Raw genomic sequence first — 20,959 nt, forward strand, 5'->3', positions numbered from 1 at the left:
ATCGGTTTATTGCTCCATTTGCCTCTTTTCATTAACAGTCTTTGTTTAATCTTCTGCAGGTCATCCATGGAACTCCTGCTGGAGGCTGCAGAAATGCTTCCCGATGGTTTTCCATTTGCCTCAGAGCTTCAGAATGTCAGCAGAGCATTTGCCCAAGAAAAGCAAAGTAACTTTGAAGTTCAGATCTACTATCACTCTGACACCATCTTGACAATTAGAAACTTCTTGGACTAAGGGCAGAGTTATTCTGAGTAATATTCACTCATTATTTGAATGCAAGATCTTGAAATGAGTAATGCTTTGTCCTTTCTTCAAATGAATTTCACCTCCTGAGTCCTCGGTCAGTTCCCTCACACTCCTGCTTAACCACACTCATGTTAAACATGAGCTGTACTGTACTACAATAACTATGCTTTACTGTAAACTGCCACAGTGCTCCCAGTGATGCTTCAGCTGATGTTTACAGAGCTACCATGACAGTATGGATATATAAACACAGTCTACCAGCCTGCGCAGTTTAACTGTGACACAGTATGCAGAAGTGGCAACCTTATGCCTGACCTTCATAGCTACTCTGGGACTGAGGGAAGACCGTAAACCACTTTGTTAATGCCGTTGTTGTTGTATACATGATTATAGCACGGCATAATTCATTCCAGAGATATGAGGAATAAGACTTCACATCAGCTTAGCTTGAGCTCCCAAAGAGCCCAAGGCCATATGGCCCTTCTCCAGCAGAAAGCCACTCAGCACCTTTTTAAATCTCATTAGCAAAGTAGAATTCAATCACTTATCCTGTCCGCCCTCGCTAAACGTCTCCCCTCGCGCTCACACAAGTGGACATCTATGACCTCCTTTTAATTGGCGTCTGTGCTTGTGTGATAATGTTTTCGGTGCATACAATCACTATGTAAGCAGCAGGGGCTTTACTCCCTTTCCAAAAAAAAAAAAAAACCCTCTCATATTCTTCACACACACATTCGGGGAGAACAGTTGTAACTGCAAAGGCCTGTAGGTGTTGAGCACCCTGAGATTAAACAGCACCATTGTCTAATTTTGGCCTAATTAAATATTCTGTCATCACGTCTTGCTGCCTGAGGTGGTGCCTTTCTTAGGGCTTGTCAAATGTGTTTTAATGCACGACAGCGTCTAGTACTGCCGGCCCTTCTGGCCCCATCAGTCCTGCACAGGGCTTCACTTTAAGCACATCATTTGCTGCTCGCTGCCTGACGCCACCGCCGCCCTGTAATGGTGTGAGTTGTAATGAAGCCCACAGGGACGTCACGTTATTCTGTCACCTTGCAGACCTTATTGCCCTCCTTTTTCCTTTCCTGTGCCATTCTTCTGTCGAACTCTAATAACCGCTGTCTTTCCCCCCTCCTTCTTTTCTTCCTTACCTTTATAGAGAACCTGCAGCTTATGGCAGAGACCTTCCACACAGCTGCTGAGCTCCTCCACATCAGCCTGACAGACCCCAGATTCATGGAGCAACTAGGCCACCTGAAGTCCCAGGTTTCTCATATCTATCCAGCTACTTTTGCACATTTATCATAAAAAAAGGGGGAAAATAATTTGTCAGAATGTTTCACTGTTAGGGTTTATTAAGAGTCATAAAAAAGTCATAAAAAGCATATTTACATTATGAGTGTTTACAACTTCAATGATTTGATTTTACAACAACAAAGCACCAATGTTTTCAGAGCTACAAACCTCTTGAAGTTACTCTATAATTATGACTCAGTGTTTTTAAAATAGGTTGGCCCAGCGTGTGGCAGTTTTATTGAAGTAAATACAGACATGAAAAGGCAAAAAAAATAACAACAGCACTAATTAGGCTTGGGTCAAAAAACATGTTGTTTTTAAAGGTTGACAGTTTGTGATTTGTTTTTTGATTAAATGCCAAAAGCTATTATTTAGTTCACATCAGAAAAACAGAACTGCAGCATTTTCTAACCACTCTTTGTTGTGCTCCCATGACTGATCTGTCATAGGTTTGCAATGTAGAGAAAACAGAGTCTGTGCGTGTGCTGGTGAGGACTATTGGCTTTGAGCCTGACGTGCTGTGTGACACCTTGATGCCGGCCCTGCAGTTCCTGGTTAAGAGTATCACAATGAACATGACCACTGTGATCGATGCAGTGTTCGAGACCTTCATCGGAGATCCAAGTACCTATGATGTCAACTCCAACTGGTATGGGATTGTCTTCATCTTTCTTCATAATTTGAAGGTTTTTGAAGTGAAAAGGCTGCTTTGCTTCTCTATCTTGCATTATAGTTATTACAGAGTTGTCAGAGCACTTTAAAAAACCCTACCACCTGCAGATTTGACAGTAGTTCCAAAATCAGACATCTATCTTGTACAGGTATTTGGGGCTAGGAGACAAGTTTCCCTGCATTGTTTAAAGTGAAATATCACCTGAAACCTTGTAACCTGCAGAGTTACTGACAGCATTTCACAGAGTTGAAGTAAAAGCATGTGAAAAAAGTAGGGCTGTCAATCATTTTAAATATTTAATCGCAACTTATCGCATGATTTTCCATAGTTAACTGGCGATTAATCTCAAATTGATCGCACATTTTTTTATCTGTTCAAAATGTACCTTAAAGGGATAATTTTCAAGTTTTTAATGCTCTTATCAACATTGGAGTGGACAAATATGCTTGCTTTATACAAATGCATGTTTATTATTATTGCAGCAATCCAAAACAATGATAAATACTGTCCAGAACAATCCCCACACAACGATGCCACACAATATGCTGGGCATTTTGACCTGAATGTAACATTACGTAGTAAAACTACTGTAAGATGAGATTTATCTTAGTCTAAGTATTTGTATCATTGAGTTCTTTAATGAAGTTCGAAATACTTCTATTTCATATATTGCACTGCCTCTTTAAGGTTGCTCAGGGTGATATGGTTTTGGGTTGAAGTGAAGGTGTCACGAGTTAGATGTGCTGTTGTCCTATGTTGAGGAAGAGTCATTAAAGGCATCACGACGCACAGCAGAAGTTTTCCTGTGAGATTAAACAAGTTAGGGTGTTACACTACCACCATGTAATATCCAACTCACTAACATCCTGTTTATTTAAGCAGCTCAACACAAAGTGATTGAGCTCATGCATCACAACAACAGACGTGTTGTCCATGCGTCTCCATCACATCGACAGTAAATGCAGATCACTTTGGTCTTGTCCAGAGAACCATCTGGCAGTGCTTTAAAGCTGAACTTGCCATTCAAAACACCCTCTTTATCAATTTCTTCATGTCATCCACAATGTTATGTTACTGCTGTATCCATTCCTGATTTCCCAAACTACGGGGCGGGCCGAGGGTCATACACAGAACGTGCGCGCATTAATCATGCGTCAAATAAATTGACTGGCCATCCCTGAGTGAGCGCAGGCATACACATTGGCTACGTCTAATTTATAAATGCCTTCTTGGCTTGGTCCCAATGTATTTGTGTGTTTACCTACAAAGATCAAAAAGCCACTATTCCTTGTGCTCCTGCGACACTTTACAAATGTGTGTTCCCCGTGTTCGGTCAGAGTTCGGTAAGAGAGCGTTCAGTTTTGCTGCTCCTACTGCTTGGATTACACTCCAGAAGGACTTGAATCTGTCAGATCTTATCTCACTGAACGCCTTTGGGTCCATCTTAAAGGTGACATATCATGCAAAATCGACTTTTGAAGGGTTCTCTACCTGAAATATGTTTCCCTGGCATGCCTACAAAGCCCCCCGAGAATGAAAAAAATCCATTCTGCCCCTGTTTTGATTTCTCCACCTTTCTGTAAATGTGTGTGAAACGAGCCGTTTCAGACTTCTGTGTTTTTGTTACGTAACAACAATATCCGGTCTGTCACGGAGTCAGAGCTCGGAGCTTGTTCAGCCCATAGACTGTATAAAATACAACTCAACTCCTCCTCTGTTTTTCATTCCCTGCACACGTGTGTGCTAACAAGGAGCTTAGGAGGGAGGCATGCTAGTTGTAGGCTGTCTTAATAAACACAAAGGTCAGTTTTACTCCCCACGTCTGCAGATTTGAAGATCTAATGGATGATTTTTATTTGTCATCGAAAAGTGCCAGCGCTAGTTAGCATAGCCACATAGCTACATGTCGTAGCTGTGTACCAAGACACACGTCGATATACTGACAAAAGAACAAAAAACAGAATCTGTGACCAATCCTTCATAAAAGGTCCTGCTGCATTTCGAGGTCGAGGTCGGTTTTGCTCCCAACGTCTGCAGATTTGAAGATCGGTGTGCTGCTGACCTCTTGGTCAGGTCGCCCTTGTAAATGAGGTCTTGATCTCAATGGGACTCATCTGGTTAAATAAAGGTTAAATAAAAATAAAAAAAATAGTGCCATTAAGGAGAATTTGAGTTAACTCATTATTATTGCATCAATTTCAACAGCCCTATAAAAAAGTGAAAAGTTATTGTTGATTAAGGTTCAATTCTCTTCTCATACTTGTGTTTACATCCATCTGTGTGTGTAATTCCAGGACCTCTGTGCTGAGCGAAGGTTTGAGCTTTAACATCAGCGGTCTGAGCTCTCTCAACATTAACATCACTTCTCCAGGTGAGACATTTCCTTTTGCCTCAACATCCTGTCTGTCACATGTATCTCTTTGAAATAGGTGTTTCTTGTGGATGGCACAGGTATTTGCAACCTTCAGTAAACAAAGTAAAGCTAAATACAGAGCTGCATGTGTTGCCATCATTCAAATACAATTAAAATACACAAAGACAAGACATTTTTACAAGACACTTATTAGAAAAATGAAATGTTGAATAAAAAAGGCCTGAAAGCAAACACAAAATCTTCCCCCCAACTAAAGTAAGACATGCTGTACTTTCTTGACATAGAAAACAAACAACACACTGTATGATCCTCATAATGAAAAATCTATTTTCAACTATGTCTTGTATTTTTTTATTTCCCAGGAGTGGTGACAATTGGTGAGATACTGAGGAATACAACAGCCTTTGTTGAGGATGTGCAAAGACACATGGATTTTGATCCCACTGCTCTCGCGATCCTGTTGGAAACAACTCTACCAAATAACAACTTAGTGGTAAGACAGGATCATTCCTCCAGATGCTCTTGTGTACAAGAAAACCTGTAATCCCTGTTTCTGGGAATTTGAAGACACACCAGTACCTAGCAATCATGCTACAACAACAACAAGACTGATGTGTCTCCTAACATACTTTCAGTCACTTTCTCTAACTGGAGAGAACGTAATCATTATGTTCTATTTACAGCTTTGACCTTGTACAATGTATTCATCTGTACAGACTCTACATAAATATGTAACGTCTTTAGATGCAGGACTGAACTTTGGTATGGGATGTGTCCTGATTCTGTTTATAGTTCAGGTAGTATTCACCAATCATGTAGCTGCAGGATTTGGGGTATACCATGAAAGCAGTCTGTATGAAGAGCAAAAGCAGGTATAGCATTATGTCTGTGAAGGTTCTCGGTCATCCAAAGCTTGATCCGTAAGGCAACTGGACTGGTAGAAATTCTTGAAGACGTTTCACCTCTCCTCCGAAAGGCTTCTTCAGTTCTGACCAGACTGGGGAAGAGCTCGAAGATACAAGCCACTAACAGTCGTGGGTGTGTCCAGGAGTCTCAAAGGGTCCTAAGTGGGGTCGTTAGTCTAGTTCCTGACAGTCGTTCAGTACCTCCTGACAATTGTTAACCTAGGTCCTGACAGTCGTTAGGGTGATGGTTCAGCTGTGAGTCGTTAGAGTCACATGGTCTCTGGTATGAGTATGGTCTTACTTGTTTTGACACAGAATTCAAACAGCATTGCATGCAGGAGACAAATGGTGTCTTAATCCACCACCTCTGTTAAAGGGTGTTCAAGCTTAACATAGATGGCTTCCTCGACCCCTCTTTCATACCAACGCTCTTCTCAGGTATAGCGTAATTCACCGCAAGCTGACAGGAATCTGGGAATGTTTATTTATCTCCATATACCCAAAAACAACATACTTGATGCTGTACCACAAAAGACAGTCAGAATTTAAATTTCATAGCCTACTGTAATGCCTCACCCCAGCTTCCATTCAGTAAGCAAGCATTTGCAATGTATTTTCCTCGTCTTCTGAACACATCCGACAAATCTGGATTTTTTACATTTGAAAGTTGTATACATTTGGGCTTTTACACGTTTATTTAGATAGGAGAGGACAGTGGATAGAGCAGGAAACTGGCCAGCCATATGGGCACAAACTTAGCCATAAGGCTAAGCCTGTGCCTGAATTTTAACTTTTTAAAATGTCTAAATTTAAGATTGTTAATCACATATCAGTTTATCTAAGGGGTGGCTCAGCCACAGTGATGTTTCCATCCAACATTGTATATACGGTGAAACTGAGATCCATCAAAAACAGATGGGAAGGCCAATTCTTTGTCAGGGGGATGAAGTGAAGCAAGAACTGATGGTATTTATTTTGCTGACTTATGTGTGGGGCAGATGTTGCTTTGCTTTTGTTCTGAACATGGTCGCCTGTCTCGCCATACAGCACATGGAAGAGGAAGTCAAAGCTGAAAATTGTCCTTAACTTTTTTTTCATACTTGTGTCATGCTTTAAAAACAGATCCTCTCCTGGTTGGTCAACATGCGTCACTGTGACTCCATATCAACAGTGGACATGGACCAGGCAGATAAGACCATCTTAAAGATCTTCTGCTCCATGTCTCCTCAAGGCTGGTACAGCTTTTCACTTCTGATAACTCGCCATCTGAACGTGGAGAAACTCATCTACAGAGTAAGGCTGAATTATGATCGATTTTCTGAGGAAAAATGCCATGCCTCACTTTCTTTTAAAGCCAATGTTTTTTTTCTTTGTTTGGGTAAAAAAAGCCTCCTGAATGTGAGTTTTTGTGGATGCACAAAAACTGTAATAGCTGGATCGAAAAATAAATCGTTTCTGTTGGGCAGTTGTTAAACTGTTTGATGCTGCATTGTGTTTGAGGAACACTTAAGGCAGATGAAAATAATTGAGAAGAAAATATTTGTTTACTGGATTAGACTCTGTTTCACACACACATTTACACAGATGTTTTTTTCTCTTTGATCCAAAAAAACAAACACTGTCGATCAAAAAGCAAAAGAAGAGAAAACCTTCAAACACAATATAAGACTATGAGACTGGTACTACCTCTGTTGTTGTAGAACCAACAGGTTTATTTAATAGGCCTCTTTTTATTTCAAATCTTAGTCTCTATGTCTTTTAACTATCAACATTTAACTGGACTTTTATCAGAACAATGGGTCAAAATTAACATAAAATGCATCAATTACAGTGATAGACCTATGAACAATTAGTTCCTTTCAGACCTCTGAAGCCTTGAGCATGTTTCACCTCAATGTCTACGTTTCAGTAAACTTAATTTCTCTTTTAAGCAAAAGAAGAGCAAACAGAAGACAATGAGCTAGTGTTTGTTATGTGATAATGCAGGATGTTGTTGCTATAGAGGTTTTAGTAAAGCTTGCCCAAACCAAAGCTAACAAGAAAAAAAAAAGGATTTTATCTTTGCAGGTATTCAGAAGCATGACTCAACTCAACTTTATTTATATAGAACCTTTCATACATAAAAACATGGAGCCTAAAGTGCTTCACAGAATAACAGACAGAAAACAACAGGTACCATTATAAAAGGCATGGTTATAAATAAAATATTTTAAAACAAAATAAAATCAATACAGTAAAATTAATAAAATAAGTAATAGTGGAAAGAAAAGTTAAAAATAAGGTAGCATTAACAAGATCAGGTGAATACAAGAAATAAGTAGATACATACATAATTAAACAAGATAAATATATGTTAAAGCAATGATTCAAATAATAATGGTTAAAATAATTCTAAAAATAATCAAAATAATAATTCAGTCCAGATCTAGAAATACATTACTCCAAATTAAAAGCTAGATTAAAAAGGTAAGCCTTAAGTTTACTTTTAAGAACACCCAGAGAGCTCGCCGTTTTAATGTCCAGAGGCAGAGTTCCACAGTTTAGGGGCGTAAAAACAGAAAGCTCTCTGGCTGGCGCTTGTGTGACACACAAGAGGAACATTTAAAAGGGAAGCATTCGAGGACCTCAGTGATCAGGTTGAAACATAAAATGACAGGAGATCAGTGATGCATGGAGGAGCAAGGCTGTTAAGAGCTTTACAAATTTTAAAATCAATTCCAAAAGAAATTAACTCCAAAATGATGAATAGTGTCAGCTGGAGGTGTACATTCAAACTATTACTTGCTACTTACATTGTTGCCAACTCAGTATAAATTGGACCAAATGTGAGTCTGCAGATTATATAATCTCACCAAGAAGACATGCGAGCAGAAACTAAAGCCTGACATTTTTATAGAGATATTCCTAGCTAGCAACCTAGAAGTGGTAAAGACTAAAAGGCAGTTCATAGTTTAAAGCCACTTGTAGCTGGAACTGTTTTGTCATAGCCAGAGTCTAAAAGAGAGTATTTGAAGAACATCTTTTGTTGCTATGTTAAACATTGATAGCTCAAAGTTATTCACTTGGAGACATTTTTAGCTGCACGTATGTAACAATTCAGATTTGATTGTGTGAACAAAGTGATATACCTTAGTGGGAAACATGATTTTCTATTGTGGTAGACTAGTCGAAGATTAGAGGTATGGTAAAACATAACAGTCTATAGCAAATTAATGGCACAAAACAAGTTATTGAGTTGTCTAAAATCAACTAAGCATAGACTCGATGGATATAAGAGACACCCAGAATAGACTGCATGCTGTCAGTTCGTCCCTCTGTGTATTTACCTAGAATCTCTACCAGATTGGAAACTGCCAGGCAGCTTTTATCCCGTGAATTCTGTCTTGTCTTATTTTGTTGAATCCCTGTATCCTCCACTGTCTTCCACCCACTATGGACATGTTGTGTAAGCAGATAACAACAAATGCCCCGGGCAGACAAAAAGTTGATAAGGTCTGATTCTAGGACAGAGAGGATGGACATCCACAGTATCTAACACATGATTAAACATTTTTAAAAAATAACACAGAAACTCCAAAGAGAAACTCAGCCTAGACAAAATCAGTCTGTCAACTAGGATTTGTAATAGGAGTGACCCAGCAGCAGTTTGAAATATTGTTTATTCTGCTGTTTAACCCTCCTGTTATGTTGCGGGTCAAACTGACCCTTTTTAAAGTCTATTTTATGTAATTTATGACTTCCAAACCAGCTAAATGCAGCACAAAAATCTGGGCAGCATGTGACAGAAGAAGAGTCGTGTTAATTTATCAACATCACTTCATAAAAATAAAAAGATTCAAAATTTAAAATAAAATAAACAAAAATCTGTCATGCAATACTATTGTATTTATATTTAGGGCTTTCCAATGTAATTTAAAAAAAAGCTCTAACATGCATTTTAATAAAAAATGAGTGAGTTATCCTCATTGAACCATGATCTGTGAGAATTGAAGAACACCAATGGACCAAATCTTGATTTAAATAGTTAGTAATGGAGGTAAAAATTAGATTTATGTGTATTGGGATTTTTTTGGGTTCTGACACTTTTGGATAATTGAATATGCCACAGGTCAAATTGACCCAGGAACATTATTGCTGTTCCAGAGAAACGAATATAACAGGAGGGTTAATGTATAAGTAAGTGTCAGATTGAACTAAAACAAATGTTGCTCACACGATGCTCACCCCATTGCATAAATCTATTCCTCCTTTTTGAATAGTTGTTGCAAGCCCCCAACTTTTACTCCATTTTTTTAAGGTTGAAAAAGAATACTTTGCTGCTGTCTTCCATAAGAAACTGCAATATGAGGCAATACATGACAAAAAGAAATACTGTCTTTGGAAACTCAGAAATTGTCAAATGCACTTGAACATGAAGAAGAAAGAGTCACAGAAAAGGAAAATAAGCAGTCAGAGTGAGAAAAATAACACACATTTTAAACTCTTTCAGATGGTGTTGTCTGAAGAAATGCAGAGCTTTGTGGAAGTGATGCTTCAGATGGCTGAAGTCCTAATCAACATGTTGGACAAGATTGTTCCTGCTGTTCATCAGATACAAAGCTACGTGTCCTCTATGGAAGATCTCGACTCAATGGCAAACAGCAAAATTCACCACGTGTGTAATTTACTGCTACATAATTCTTATAATCTCCTGTGTATTTGTATAGTTTTGTGATCACTCTCCCAGCATAAGAAGAAGAAATGTTACAGTTTTTTATGTTTTTGGAGTCTTCAGTTTTATAGCACCACTCTCTGAAAATCATAAAGTGTTAAAAGTTTCAAACCCTCCTTTGTCTACAGAAGACAAGAGTGCAAAGGTCCACCGACGTACCCAAATCTTCATTTGTCACCCTGTCTCGGGCGCTGTGTAGTAACGGCATCATCGCTCTGTTTGGAATCTCCAAACTCCCTCTGTCTTCAGACGACTCAGACCCGTCCTCTCAGGATGACCCAAAGAGAGAGGAGATGATTGAGAGGTTCAAACTTCCAAGAAATGCCTGTAAGTGAGGAAGAGGACACTGTGGGTCACTGTTTTTCACATGCATGTATTTGTGTGTAGTGTTATAACTTTTCACTGCATTTACAGAAGAAAAATGACAGATAAAAATGTCCCTTCCTTTGTTTGATGCCATCATATTAATGTCTAATGGTTCTCTTCTCTTCTCGTTTTGTAGCTCCGTTCTGTATGAACATGTATCTTGACATGGTGAATACCACCGGAGGGGCCATCGCCTGGGCCTTCCTCAAACCGATGCTGATGGGAAAAATTCTGTTCACGCCCGACACACCTGTTACACGGGAAATCATGCAGAAGGTATACAGTACCAACATCATAGAGAGAGTTGAAGAGGGGTGTAAACATGTTTGTGTAGCCCTGTATGCCTGTATGGTTCTGTTTTGAGTTCACTGTACTGCTGCGTACACAGATTCTGAAAACCAGACAAAAAACATAATTCACATGTCATCGTCCTTGTCCTGTCCTGTCCTTGTTCAGTCCAACGCCACCTTGCACGAGCTCGCAAACCTGAGGAAGCACTCCAGGGAATGGATCGAATCCTCCGGCTACGTCTTAAAGGCTGCAGAAATACTCAGCCACACTTTGCCGATGCTGCAGGTACGAAAACTCAGAGCCTTCTGCCTTCCATATATCAGATTTTTTTTCCCCCCCCTCTCGCTGGCTCACTCTCGTCTGAAAGTCTTTAGATAAACTTTGCGATGGTCTCCATCGAGTTTCAGCAGCTGAATCATGATGTTGTGCGTCCTCTCTTCCACTCCTCCTCCTTTCCCTTTCCAGAATTCCCTGGGCAATTCCTTTGTGAAGAATTTCATTGAGATGCAGACAGACATCAATGTCGGAACAATGAAGGAGACGCTCAGCAACTTCTGTGAGTGAACGTTTGAAGGTCTTACTTTTGTAAGCTGCAGAAACCAGGCGTACCCTTCTATTCCTCCCTCACTTATTGCCTGTAAAATATCCACACTATCAGGAAATAGGACTGCTCCTTTGCTTTACAGGAAGCCTTGCTCTCATTTCAATGTGCATCTCTCAGGGCGTCTCTCCTTGATGTGATTATACACGTCAGTCAGTTTATTTACACAAGGCCTGACTTTGATATACAGCTACTAAATTAGATTACCTTGTATTGTCAGACAATGTTGTTATCCCAGTTGGCCCATAATACAACAGGGTATGACACTAAAAAGACAACAAATATGATTATTTTCGCACTGATTTACATCCATTAAAGCTAAACTGCGCTCAAATCCTGTCAATAGATCTCCTAAATATGTGTTGTGTTTTGTTTACTCTCCAAAGCTAACATGACTGTGATGCTGGAGAAGAACAAATCCATGCTGGATCAGATCACAACCTTGTCCACCCTCATGATGAGCCTCTCCTCCTGTGTTAAATTTGACCGCTACCTTGGCTACGACTCAGTGGAGCAGCTCGATGCGGATGCTGAGGACCTCGCCAAAAACAGGGATCTCTATGCAAGTGAGTGAATTTAGGCTGTAGCAGACACACCTAAGAATTGTAGATTGTGTGCTACTTGACAGCAGGATCATGTGTCTACTAAGAGATTCACAATTGAGATCATTTTTCACAAACAAAAGGATAAAGCTCAGTAGGGGAGAACGGGGTTGGTTGTCACACGGGTTGGTTGGCACACTCGTTATATCTCGCCACCAGAGGGCACTGTCTCTCAAATTGGGGTATGGACATTTCCAGAATTAGGATCAGAGCTCACCTACATAGTCTTCTCTGGAGTAAGACAGCTGAACTTGAGGTGAGACGACTTTTTGTGTTTTTCATGTCAAATTGTAAATATTCAGCTCATCAGTATTTTTCTTCTAGGCTTTTAAACGATGGGTTTATAACAAAACAAGTGTTACCCTTACAAAGTGTGAGGGGGAAGCTATAGTTTAGATTTTTATTGGCTAGCTAACTAGTTGTTGGATGGTCGTTAGCCTTGATGCTAGCAACAAATATCAGGTGGGGTTGGTCGTCACATGTGACACCCTTTTTAAAAAAATTTTCCCATTAAAATACTATTGTGACAACCAACCCCATAGTGTGACAACCAACCCCATAGTGTGTGACAACCAACCCCATAGTGTGTGACAACCATCCCCGTGATGGGGTTGGTTGTCACAATGTGTCAGAGTGTCTTTGATAGTTAATTGCCTCTTTGTTACAATGAGTTGGAAAATTAGAGTGATACACATTTCAAGCCAACACCTTAAGCTTCAATTTAATGTAGGAATGACTATTGAAAGATGTTTTGATGATGAGCAATCATCAAAACAGTAAAAAGTGTGACAACCAACCCCGTTCTCCCCTATATTTTCAACATGAAAGAAGTCTGTAGTCAAGTTTATTAACCACTCAGGTTGTTCATTTGCTTTCACTCTGCAGTTATCCGCCACATTCTCAGGACTTTGTCTGTATGTGAGTTTGTGGGCAGGATAACAACAAGGATGGATGAGTTTAAGCCCTGCCTGTAATGGAGGCTGGCATCTTCAAAGGCACATTAAGCATCCACCTCATCAAAGAGATACTCATTTACATTTTTTTAATCTCCCGTGCTTCCTTTAAAGGGATCTTCTGTGTTGATAATGAGTTGGAGTGAGGGCGCTTATTGGAGACCTGATTTTGCAACAGTTTATCTAGGGCGGCTTAAAAAGTTAGTCTGCTCTTTGAATATATCTGTTGAGTATAACTTAAGATGGTGCAATCTGTCTTCAAGGTGTCATCTTCAAGCTTCCCAAAGACAGCTCATCCAGGAAGCGCAGAGCTGCCCCCTTCACATCCTCCCTTCCTCCCAAAGTCAGCTACACCATCCGCATGCATATGGACAATGTCATGCGTACCGACAGGGTTCGGGACCCCTACTTCACGAAGGACACGCACATCTCAGCGAGTCACACTCTGCGTTACAACCGTGGCTTCGTCTACCTGCAGGAGACCATAGATCGAGCCATCATCGCCACCCAGACCGGGCAGACAGTGACCGAACCAGCTGTCCAGCTGCAGCCCTTCCCGTATCCCTGCCACCACCGGGACGAGTGAGTCCACTGAATACACAAGTGCACATACAAACAAGCACACTCTCACGCACAGTAGAAATATGCTCCCTTATGGATGCATGGAAACGTTACACAAGGTCTCTGAGGGGACTCACAGGCATTGATGTGGAATAATGCATGCTCTCTCATTATTCACTTGCCACTTGGGATTGACAGTAAGTACTCATTCACAGTAGCCTCTCACATTATAATTGGTTCCGCACCATGTGCATGAATATTCACTATTATTGTGCATTCATATTTGAAGACCATATACGTGCAAACACTTGAAACACCCTTCAGGCCTTTAACAAGGATCAGAGAGAGCACTACTCATTTCTGCAGCATATATCCAATCTAACACGGGTTCAGCATTAACTTGTGCATCGATACACAACATTGTTTCCAATAAATCATGCTTGAACACAATGCCTATGTTAGCACTTGCCCCGGAGCGCATCTTACGACAATGCTGATATCTCATCTCAGAAGCACCAACGGGCTGCTGTCTCTATCTGGCTGCCTTAAAGACGAACAGCAAGATATGATGATCCTCGCCTCTCTGTCCCCCTGATTTATTACTCAACAATACAAAAGTCTGACAGGATAGCAGTGAAATATAGCTGTGTGGTAAGAGAAACAGAAAGCACTAAATTACTTCCCATCAGGCACTGGATATGATAAGTTCAAAAAATAAAAAATGAAACAGAGAGGCCTTTTATTTTTGCGTAAATAATGAGAGGATCAAAACACGGCTGTCAAAAATCCCCCAGCATCCCTTGGATATTGCTCTCCCGCTCTGCATCTCCATCTCACTGTCAGACCAGTGACTGAAAGATTGTCCTTTTCATCTGCTGTTGTTGACAGTGATTGGATGTTAGGTGTTCAACAAATTTGACTGACAGTTGTACCGCTGCTCTCTCCCCAGGTACCTGGAGGCCATCTCTTTTGTCTTCCCGCTGATGCTGATGTTAGCCTGGGTGCTGTTTGTGGCAGATTTTGTGAAGAAGCTGGTGCATGAGAGAGAGCTGAGGCTGCATGAGGTAAATAAAAGCTGCCATCGTATTTTTTGCTTTGAAAACTGACTTCTTGGCTTCAAGGACGTGCGGAAATGATATTGATCATTCTTCATGTTTTTGAAGAAGCCGGCTGTGATTGAGCCTTCCTGTGTGAGGTTTAAACACAGCAACAGGAAAACATCAGATTAACTTTTTCCTTCCCTAATTCCTCAAAGTTTCCTCTCTCATGTAACATTTATTAGCAGCACTGACAACCTTTACTTTTTAATGACATATCTGCATTTTCCAAATGTCTTCTTACTTTTCCAACAGTACATGAAAATGATGGGAGTCAACCCGCTCAGTCACTTTTTCGCCTGGTTCCTGCACTGTGCCACCTACCTGGTGTTGACCATCTCCATCCTCACACTGGTGCTCAAGTACGGCAGCATCCTGCCCCACAGCAACGGTTTCATCCTGTTCTTGTACCTCTGCGACTACGGCTTGAGCATCCTGGCTTTCAGTTACCTCATCAGCTCCTTTTTCGACAAAACCTTCATCGCCGGCTTGAGCGGCAGTCTCCTTTACATCCTCTGTTTCTTCCCCTTCATCGTGGTCATGGCCGTGGAGAGGACTCTGACTTTCACACAGAAGAGCCTCCTGGTGAGGAAGCTCTGAATCTCATTTGTCATGAGTAATGTTTACTAAGCTGTTATGATTCTGAGAAATTATGGTTCAAAATATAAAGATGCAGCCTGAAAAATGATATTCACTGTTTTATTTTTCATGCGACACACAAGTAGAAACTGAGCTGACAGTTTACAAATGCTGCTGTTCGCAGAACAGTTTCCCCTCTTCTTATCCTGACATAAATTCTGCACATTAATGTACTACATCTTCATTTTCTGAAAACTTTTTTTGTTTTGCTGATTTCTGTCTGGTCTTCATAAATTGGAGGCCAGACATTTTAGTTTTTATCTTACAAAACAGCACTGCGAACATTCAAAGCCTTGTTTGCTTTGAACATAACACATCATATCACTCAGAGGAAGGCTTTTGAAGTACATCATTTAAGACTACGTAAAGTTGTCAAGAGAACAGAAAAAATGAACAGAGGGAATCACAGACAGGCATAAAAGTGAAAAGATGTTTCATTCTGTTTTTCCTGCTTTCTGTATCCAGTCTAATTTGTCTCTCATTGTCCCGCAGAGTTTGTTTTCACCGACCTGTTTCAGCTACGCCAGTCAGTACATCTCTCGCTACGAATCCCAAGGACAAGGTACACATATAGACATCTCACTTGTGTTAAGCAAAGCCTCTTTCATTATTTGGTCGGTATAAACAACATTATTTCTCCTGTGGGTGTCTTTAGGGATTCAGTGGAGCAACTCATACACATCCCCCTTGGCTGGAGACACCGCTTCGTTCGGTTGGCTGTGCTGGCTGATGCTCATCGACGCCATCCTCTACTTCATCATTGGAGCTTACATTCGCATGGTCTTCCCAGGTACACTGTGAAATCATAGTAGCGTTTTAAAAACTCATTCCGGGTAATCTTAAGTCAAAGATTCATAATATCCCTCAACCAAACAGTTTTTATGAAACACCTACATGTGTTTTATGAAATACTGAATAGATCCTACTGGTCTTTCAGGTTAGCCAGGCTCAAACTAAGAAACAGTGATGTGTGTTGGAGGTGTGAGAGAGAGGTGGGGACCCTAGTGCATATGTTATAATGCTGTGAAAAAAACAAAGAAAATGTGGGATCTGATAATCTCCTTCTTGAATAAGATATTTAGATTACACCTGATTTAAGATCCTTCCATCTGTATATTGGGAATTTTACCAGACAGTGTTTTATTATCAAAAGGTCACAAACTGTGGTGTCGCCTCGCTCTGATAACGGGATGTAGGATAACATTACGCCACTGGAAATCCACCAGTACTCTCAGTGTTCTTTTAAAGAATGGATAGAAGCACAATGGCGAGCTACGAGCGGGTCGTTTAAAGAGTGGCAGGGAGAGAGGATCTATTTAAAGAAATATGGAGCCCATTCCTCATTCACAGGACTCATATAGAAAGCTAACTCAAGTCATAATGTGTCTGGATAAGATACATGAAGCATATCCGTATGTCCCAGTGTTTTGTTTTGTTTTTGAGTTTTGTTTTGCCTTTTTGTCAATCGGTTATGTCTGGCCCGAGTGGTATTTCATTGCCAGGCTATTTATGTTATTTTGGTCTTTGTGTAAGTAAAAAGAAAGGAAAACATGTGTAAAGGACATTGTACAAGCAGACTGTATTGGAAATGTATTTGAGACATTGATATTTTGTATTCCTTTGAAAGCAGTTTAGTGTAAACGCCTTTCAAAAAACATTAATAGACAAAAATAAGTAAAAAAAAGAAACACCTACATGTGGCTCAAAGTGCTTCACAAAGCAAAAATCAAAGTGGCGCAAACAGAAAAATAATTATCAAATATAGATCAAATGTTGCAAAATTCACATATTTCAACCGTGGAGCAGCTAAGAAAAGTATAATGATATTTAAAATAAAGACATATGATATGAAGTATGATAAAACTCAGACTAAGGCAGTAACATTATATCAGAACATATCAAGACTTCATTAAAACATTGTTCACATGTCATAACATATGTCCAGTTAGTTCAGATGGAAAGCTGATCTTAGCTTTTAATGCAAATATTAACAGTTCCTCTTAGAATATTTTGTGAAATGTCTCAGTTGTCTGTAAGATAAAAGCTTGAAGATCTAATAATCCATTCAACATTTAACATGAATACAGAACTTATAGATTACAGAGAATACAACTAAACTTGAAATGTAAGCAATGCTAATGTTACTATACCACAACACTACTAATAGTGTCATTAAGCATCAAGAGCAGCTGACCTGACAGAGAGTACTGGGGGGCGGCTGTGGCTCAGTGGGTAGAGTCGGTCATCTATCAATTGACGGTTTGATCCCAGCTCCGGCTGTCACATGCCGAAGTGTCCTTGAGCAAGACACCGAATCCCACCAAATTGCTCCCTCTGTTGCTCAGAGGTGTGTTAATGTGAACAAATTAGATTATCTAACACTGATGGTCCCTTTCTGTAGCAGCCCTACCATCAGTGAGTGAATGGGTATGAATGGGTGAACGTGAGGAGTAGTGTAAAAGTGCTTTGAGTGGTCAGAACGACTAGAAAAGCGCTATATAAGTCCATTTACCATTTACTGCACACATTAAATGTGTACTGTCAGTGTAGAAGTAGAATTCAAAATACTGATACCATGTGTCTGGTGATTTAAGATCCAACCAGAAAAAACACCAATTCTAAAATCAGATTAAAGCTGACTTGTGTCCTTTTCAGTTTTGCATTGCTTTTCTCTATGAAGCAAACATATTCTTTAAATACGCTTGTAAAGACTTGACCAGACCAGAACGTAGAAGCTGAAGTTGCATGTGTTGCTGACCACATACTGTGACCTACATTCTGTTGACTCTAGAGTCTAGGTCAAACTTGTCATTTCCATGGATGCCTTTGTATAAGAAGAGATCTCCAGTCTCAGGCCATGGCCACTCTCATGCCATTCAACAGCATTCTTTGTCATTGAATTGGTTTCATCATGTCACTGAAGTGTCATTGCCTTGCTGTCTTTGACTCAGCTGTTATCAACCACTATGCCATGGTCAATACACTTTCAGATAATCCCAGCCTGTACTAAAACGCTGGCTAAGCTCTGTCAGATATCGAAGTTAGGTTTGGTGTATTAACATTATTCTGATATGTCTTTACTGCTCAGCAGGATGAGGCAGCTTTTCAACCTACTTCAGTATTTGAAGCTTTCTTTGTGCTAGCTCTTTTAGAACAGGTATTTACTACTGCCTCCCCATTAGCTTAATTACTTTGTTATCAACTTCAACTTATTTCTTTTTATTTAATCTCTATCATTTCACAGTTTTTGATATACATGTTATGTCCTACTTTTGTTTTTGCCATATTCATTGAATTCCAATAAAGTACTTTATGCTCCATTTTAACTCTGTAAAGCACTTCAATTAGCTTTTTTCAGGTGCTTTATACAACATAAATAAACCTATTTGCTCTTTTAGATGATGCTTTCATAAAATCAAGTAACTCACAGCAATCCAAATTAACCTGGCCACCTCTTTTTTATGTTTCAATCAAATGTCTTTTTATTTCACCCCTTTAGGAAAGTATGGCATCCCTGCCCCATGGTACTTCCCCTTCAAAGCCTCTTTCTGGGCCGACCTGTGCTGCTGTGTTAAGTCAAACAATAAGTCGAGCAGGGGACTCCTCTTCACCAACATCATGCAGGAAAACCAGCCTGTTTTCTTTGACGACAAGGGAAAAGGTACAGAGCAAATAAATGACATTGTACTGTCTCGCAGGAGATAACAATGAGAAATCCTGTCTCCTCCGGCGTTATGTTTCGAGGCAGGAACATGATGTCTTCGCTTTCAGGGTCTGTCATTTTTTCTCTAACCCTGACACCTCACTACTTTTTATAAGGCTCCTCATTCTTCATGTAATTCCTGTCCCCCTTTTGTTTGATATACCAGTTCCCTGTCTCTATGTTTCTTTCAGGCCAGAGCACACTGTCTTCTCAGGCCAGCGAAGATTACTCACATCTCCCAGTGGGTGTTGCCCTCCATGGTCTCAGCAAGATGTACGGCGACCGAGTAGCTATTCAAAACCTTAATGTTTCCTTCTACGAGAGCCACGTCACCTCCCTGCTTGGTCACAATGGAGCCGGCAAGACCACCACCATGTATGTGTGGCCCAGTTTCTTTATATTCTCACTGTATCAGCATGTCTAACTCACTCTGACCATTCATATACTGTTATGTGGTGTCTTTTAAATTTGATTTGCGCACGCTTTTAATCATCTCAAAGGGCTTGCTGCTGACAGGGAGATTGTTTTGTTCAAATCTGGAGCAGCACAAAATGCACCATGGTAGAGATTAGCCTGACGGCTCTTCATCAACTGGAGCACTTACATTTACATTTTAAATGTGACTAATTTTGCTGATGCTCTCATCCAGAGCTACGCACAATGAGAGCAGCAGCAGAATAAGATTCAGCTTTTAAAATACCGAAACCTAGAAGGGATTTCATGTGTTATTATTTTCCTGGGAACAATAAATCAGAATTTAAGAGGGCAGTGCATAGAGCAAGTACCAAAAAAACAGATAATTGGACACAGAGAAAGGGTATTTTTAACATCTTGTTTCCCAGGTAGCAAATACGGACAGAGGTAATTGTAAAAACTGGCTGAATATGTATTAGATTTATATGCAAACTTCTCCCAATAACAAACATGAAATAACAAGAAACAACTCACACATTACATTTGATGAAACAAGGATCGTCAAACTACTGTGCTGCCATCATGAGATATCTTAGTTCTCTATAAGATAAGAGATAAGATAAGATAAGAGAGTCTTTTACTCATCCCACAACGGGGAAATTCAAGTGTCACAGTAACAGAGTAGACAATGCAAAAGAAATATATAAAGCAAACAAGAGCCTATAAAGTAACAATTATTAAAAAGTTATTAGCAGTTAAAATTAAAGAGGTAATTATAATATATAATAATCTAAATTAATAAATAATATTGTCTCCCTGCTAATTAATCGTCATGCATTATTAGGTCTCTCCTCACTGGCCTCTTCGCTCCATCTTCGGGCACCATTGAGGTGTACGGCAGAGACATGCAGACCCACATCGACGACGTCCGCAAAGAGCTAGGAGTGTGCATGCAATACGATGTCCTCTTCGACCACATGACCACCAAGGAGCACCTGCTGCTGTACGGCCAGATCAAAGCCCCACACTGGTCACAAAGGGAGCTGCGTGAACAAGTCCGCACGTGAGTGACCGCTCATCTAGTTAAGGGGATTCAGCTCAAAATGCTAATGTGCTGTGTTTTACAGATAATGTCAAGGATCATGTAAGATGTCGCTTAATTGTATGATATGTTTTATTATGCTAGGGGTGAGTATTGGCAAGAACCTCACGATACGCATCACGATATTTGGGTCATGATACGATAGTATCACGATATATCACGATATTATGATATATTTTAATATTCTACACAGTTAACTAAGAAAACAATAGAGATGGTGTATATGTAAATCACACAATATTAATAGAAATTGAAAGGACAAATTAAGTCAAAACTATTTGATTGAAAACAACTTTTCCACTTTATTGTTTCTGAAATACTGAAGTCGTATTTTAGTTCCAACTCGGCTAAAATGTGATTTTTTATTTTTACAAAAAATCTGTATTAGGAGTTGAAATATCGATATTATGTCTGAGGACAAAGTA

At 39.9% G+C, this 20,959-nt stretch overlaps 1 protein-coding gene across 1 annotated transcript in view; it reads left to right on the top strand.

Moving 5' to 3' along the window:
* Positions 1–20,959, top strand: part of abca12 (ATP-binding cassette, sub-family A (ABC1), member 12) — a 95,397-nt gene that overhangs the window by 40,270 nt on the left and 34,168 nt on the right. The window contains exons 34-53 of the mRNA XM_034694676.1: positions 60–166; positions 1,406–1,512; positions 1,992–2,191; positions 4,510–4,586; positions 4,952–5,082; positions 6,617–6,787; positions 9,984–10,148; positions 10,334–10,532; positions 10,708–10,847; positions 11,028–11,147; positions 11,328–11,418; positions 11,850–12,029; positions 13,282–13,600; positions 14,529–14,643; positions 14,932–15,261; positions 15,808–15,877; positions 15,971–16,105; positions 18,815–18,976; positions 19,210–19,393; positions 20,277–20,495. Coding sequence (XP_034550567.1) covers positions 60–166; positions 1,406–1,512; positions 1,992–2,191; positions 4,510–4,586; positions 4,952–5,082; positions 6,617–6,787; positions 9,984–10,148; positions 10,334–10,532; positions 10,708–10,847; positions 11,028–11,147; positions 11,328–11,418; positions 11,850–12,029; positions 13,282–13,600; positions 14,529–14,643; positions 14,932–15,261; positions 15,808–15,877; positions 15,971–16,105; positions 18,815–18,976; positions 19,210–19,393; positions 20,277–20,495 — 3,222 coding nt within the window. The remainder of the gene's footprint in view (positions 1–59; positions 167–1,405; positions 1,513–1,991; positions 2,192–4,509; positions 4,587–4,951; positions 5,083–6,616; positions 6,788–9,983; positions 10,149–10,333; positions 10,533–10,707; positions 10,848–11,027; positions 11,148–11,327; positions 11,419–11,849; positions 12,030–13,281; positions 13,601–14,528; positions 14,644–14,931; positions 15,262–15,807; positions 15,878–15,970; positions 16,106–18,814; positions 18,977–19,209; positions 19,394–20,276; positions 20,496–20,959) is intronic.

Source organism: Notolabrus celidotus, chromosome 10 (assembly GCF_009762535.1).
Source record: "Notolabrus celidotus isolate fNotCel1 chromosome 10, fNotCel1.pri, whole genome shotgun sequence".
Classification (NCBI taxonomy): domain Eukaryota; kingdom Metazoa; phylum Chordata; class Actinopteri; order Labriformes; family Labridae; genus Notolabrus; species Notolabrus celidotus.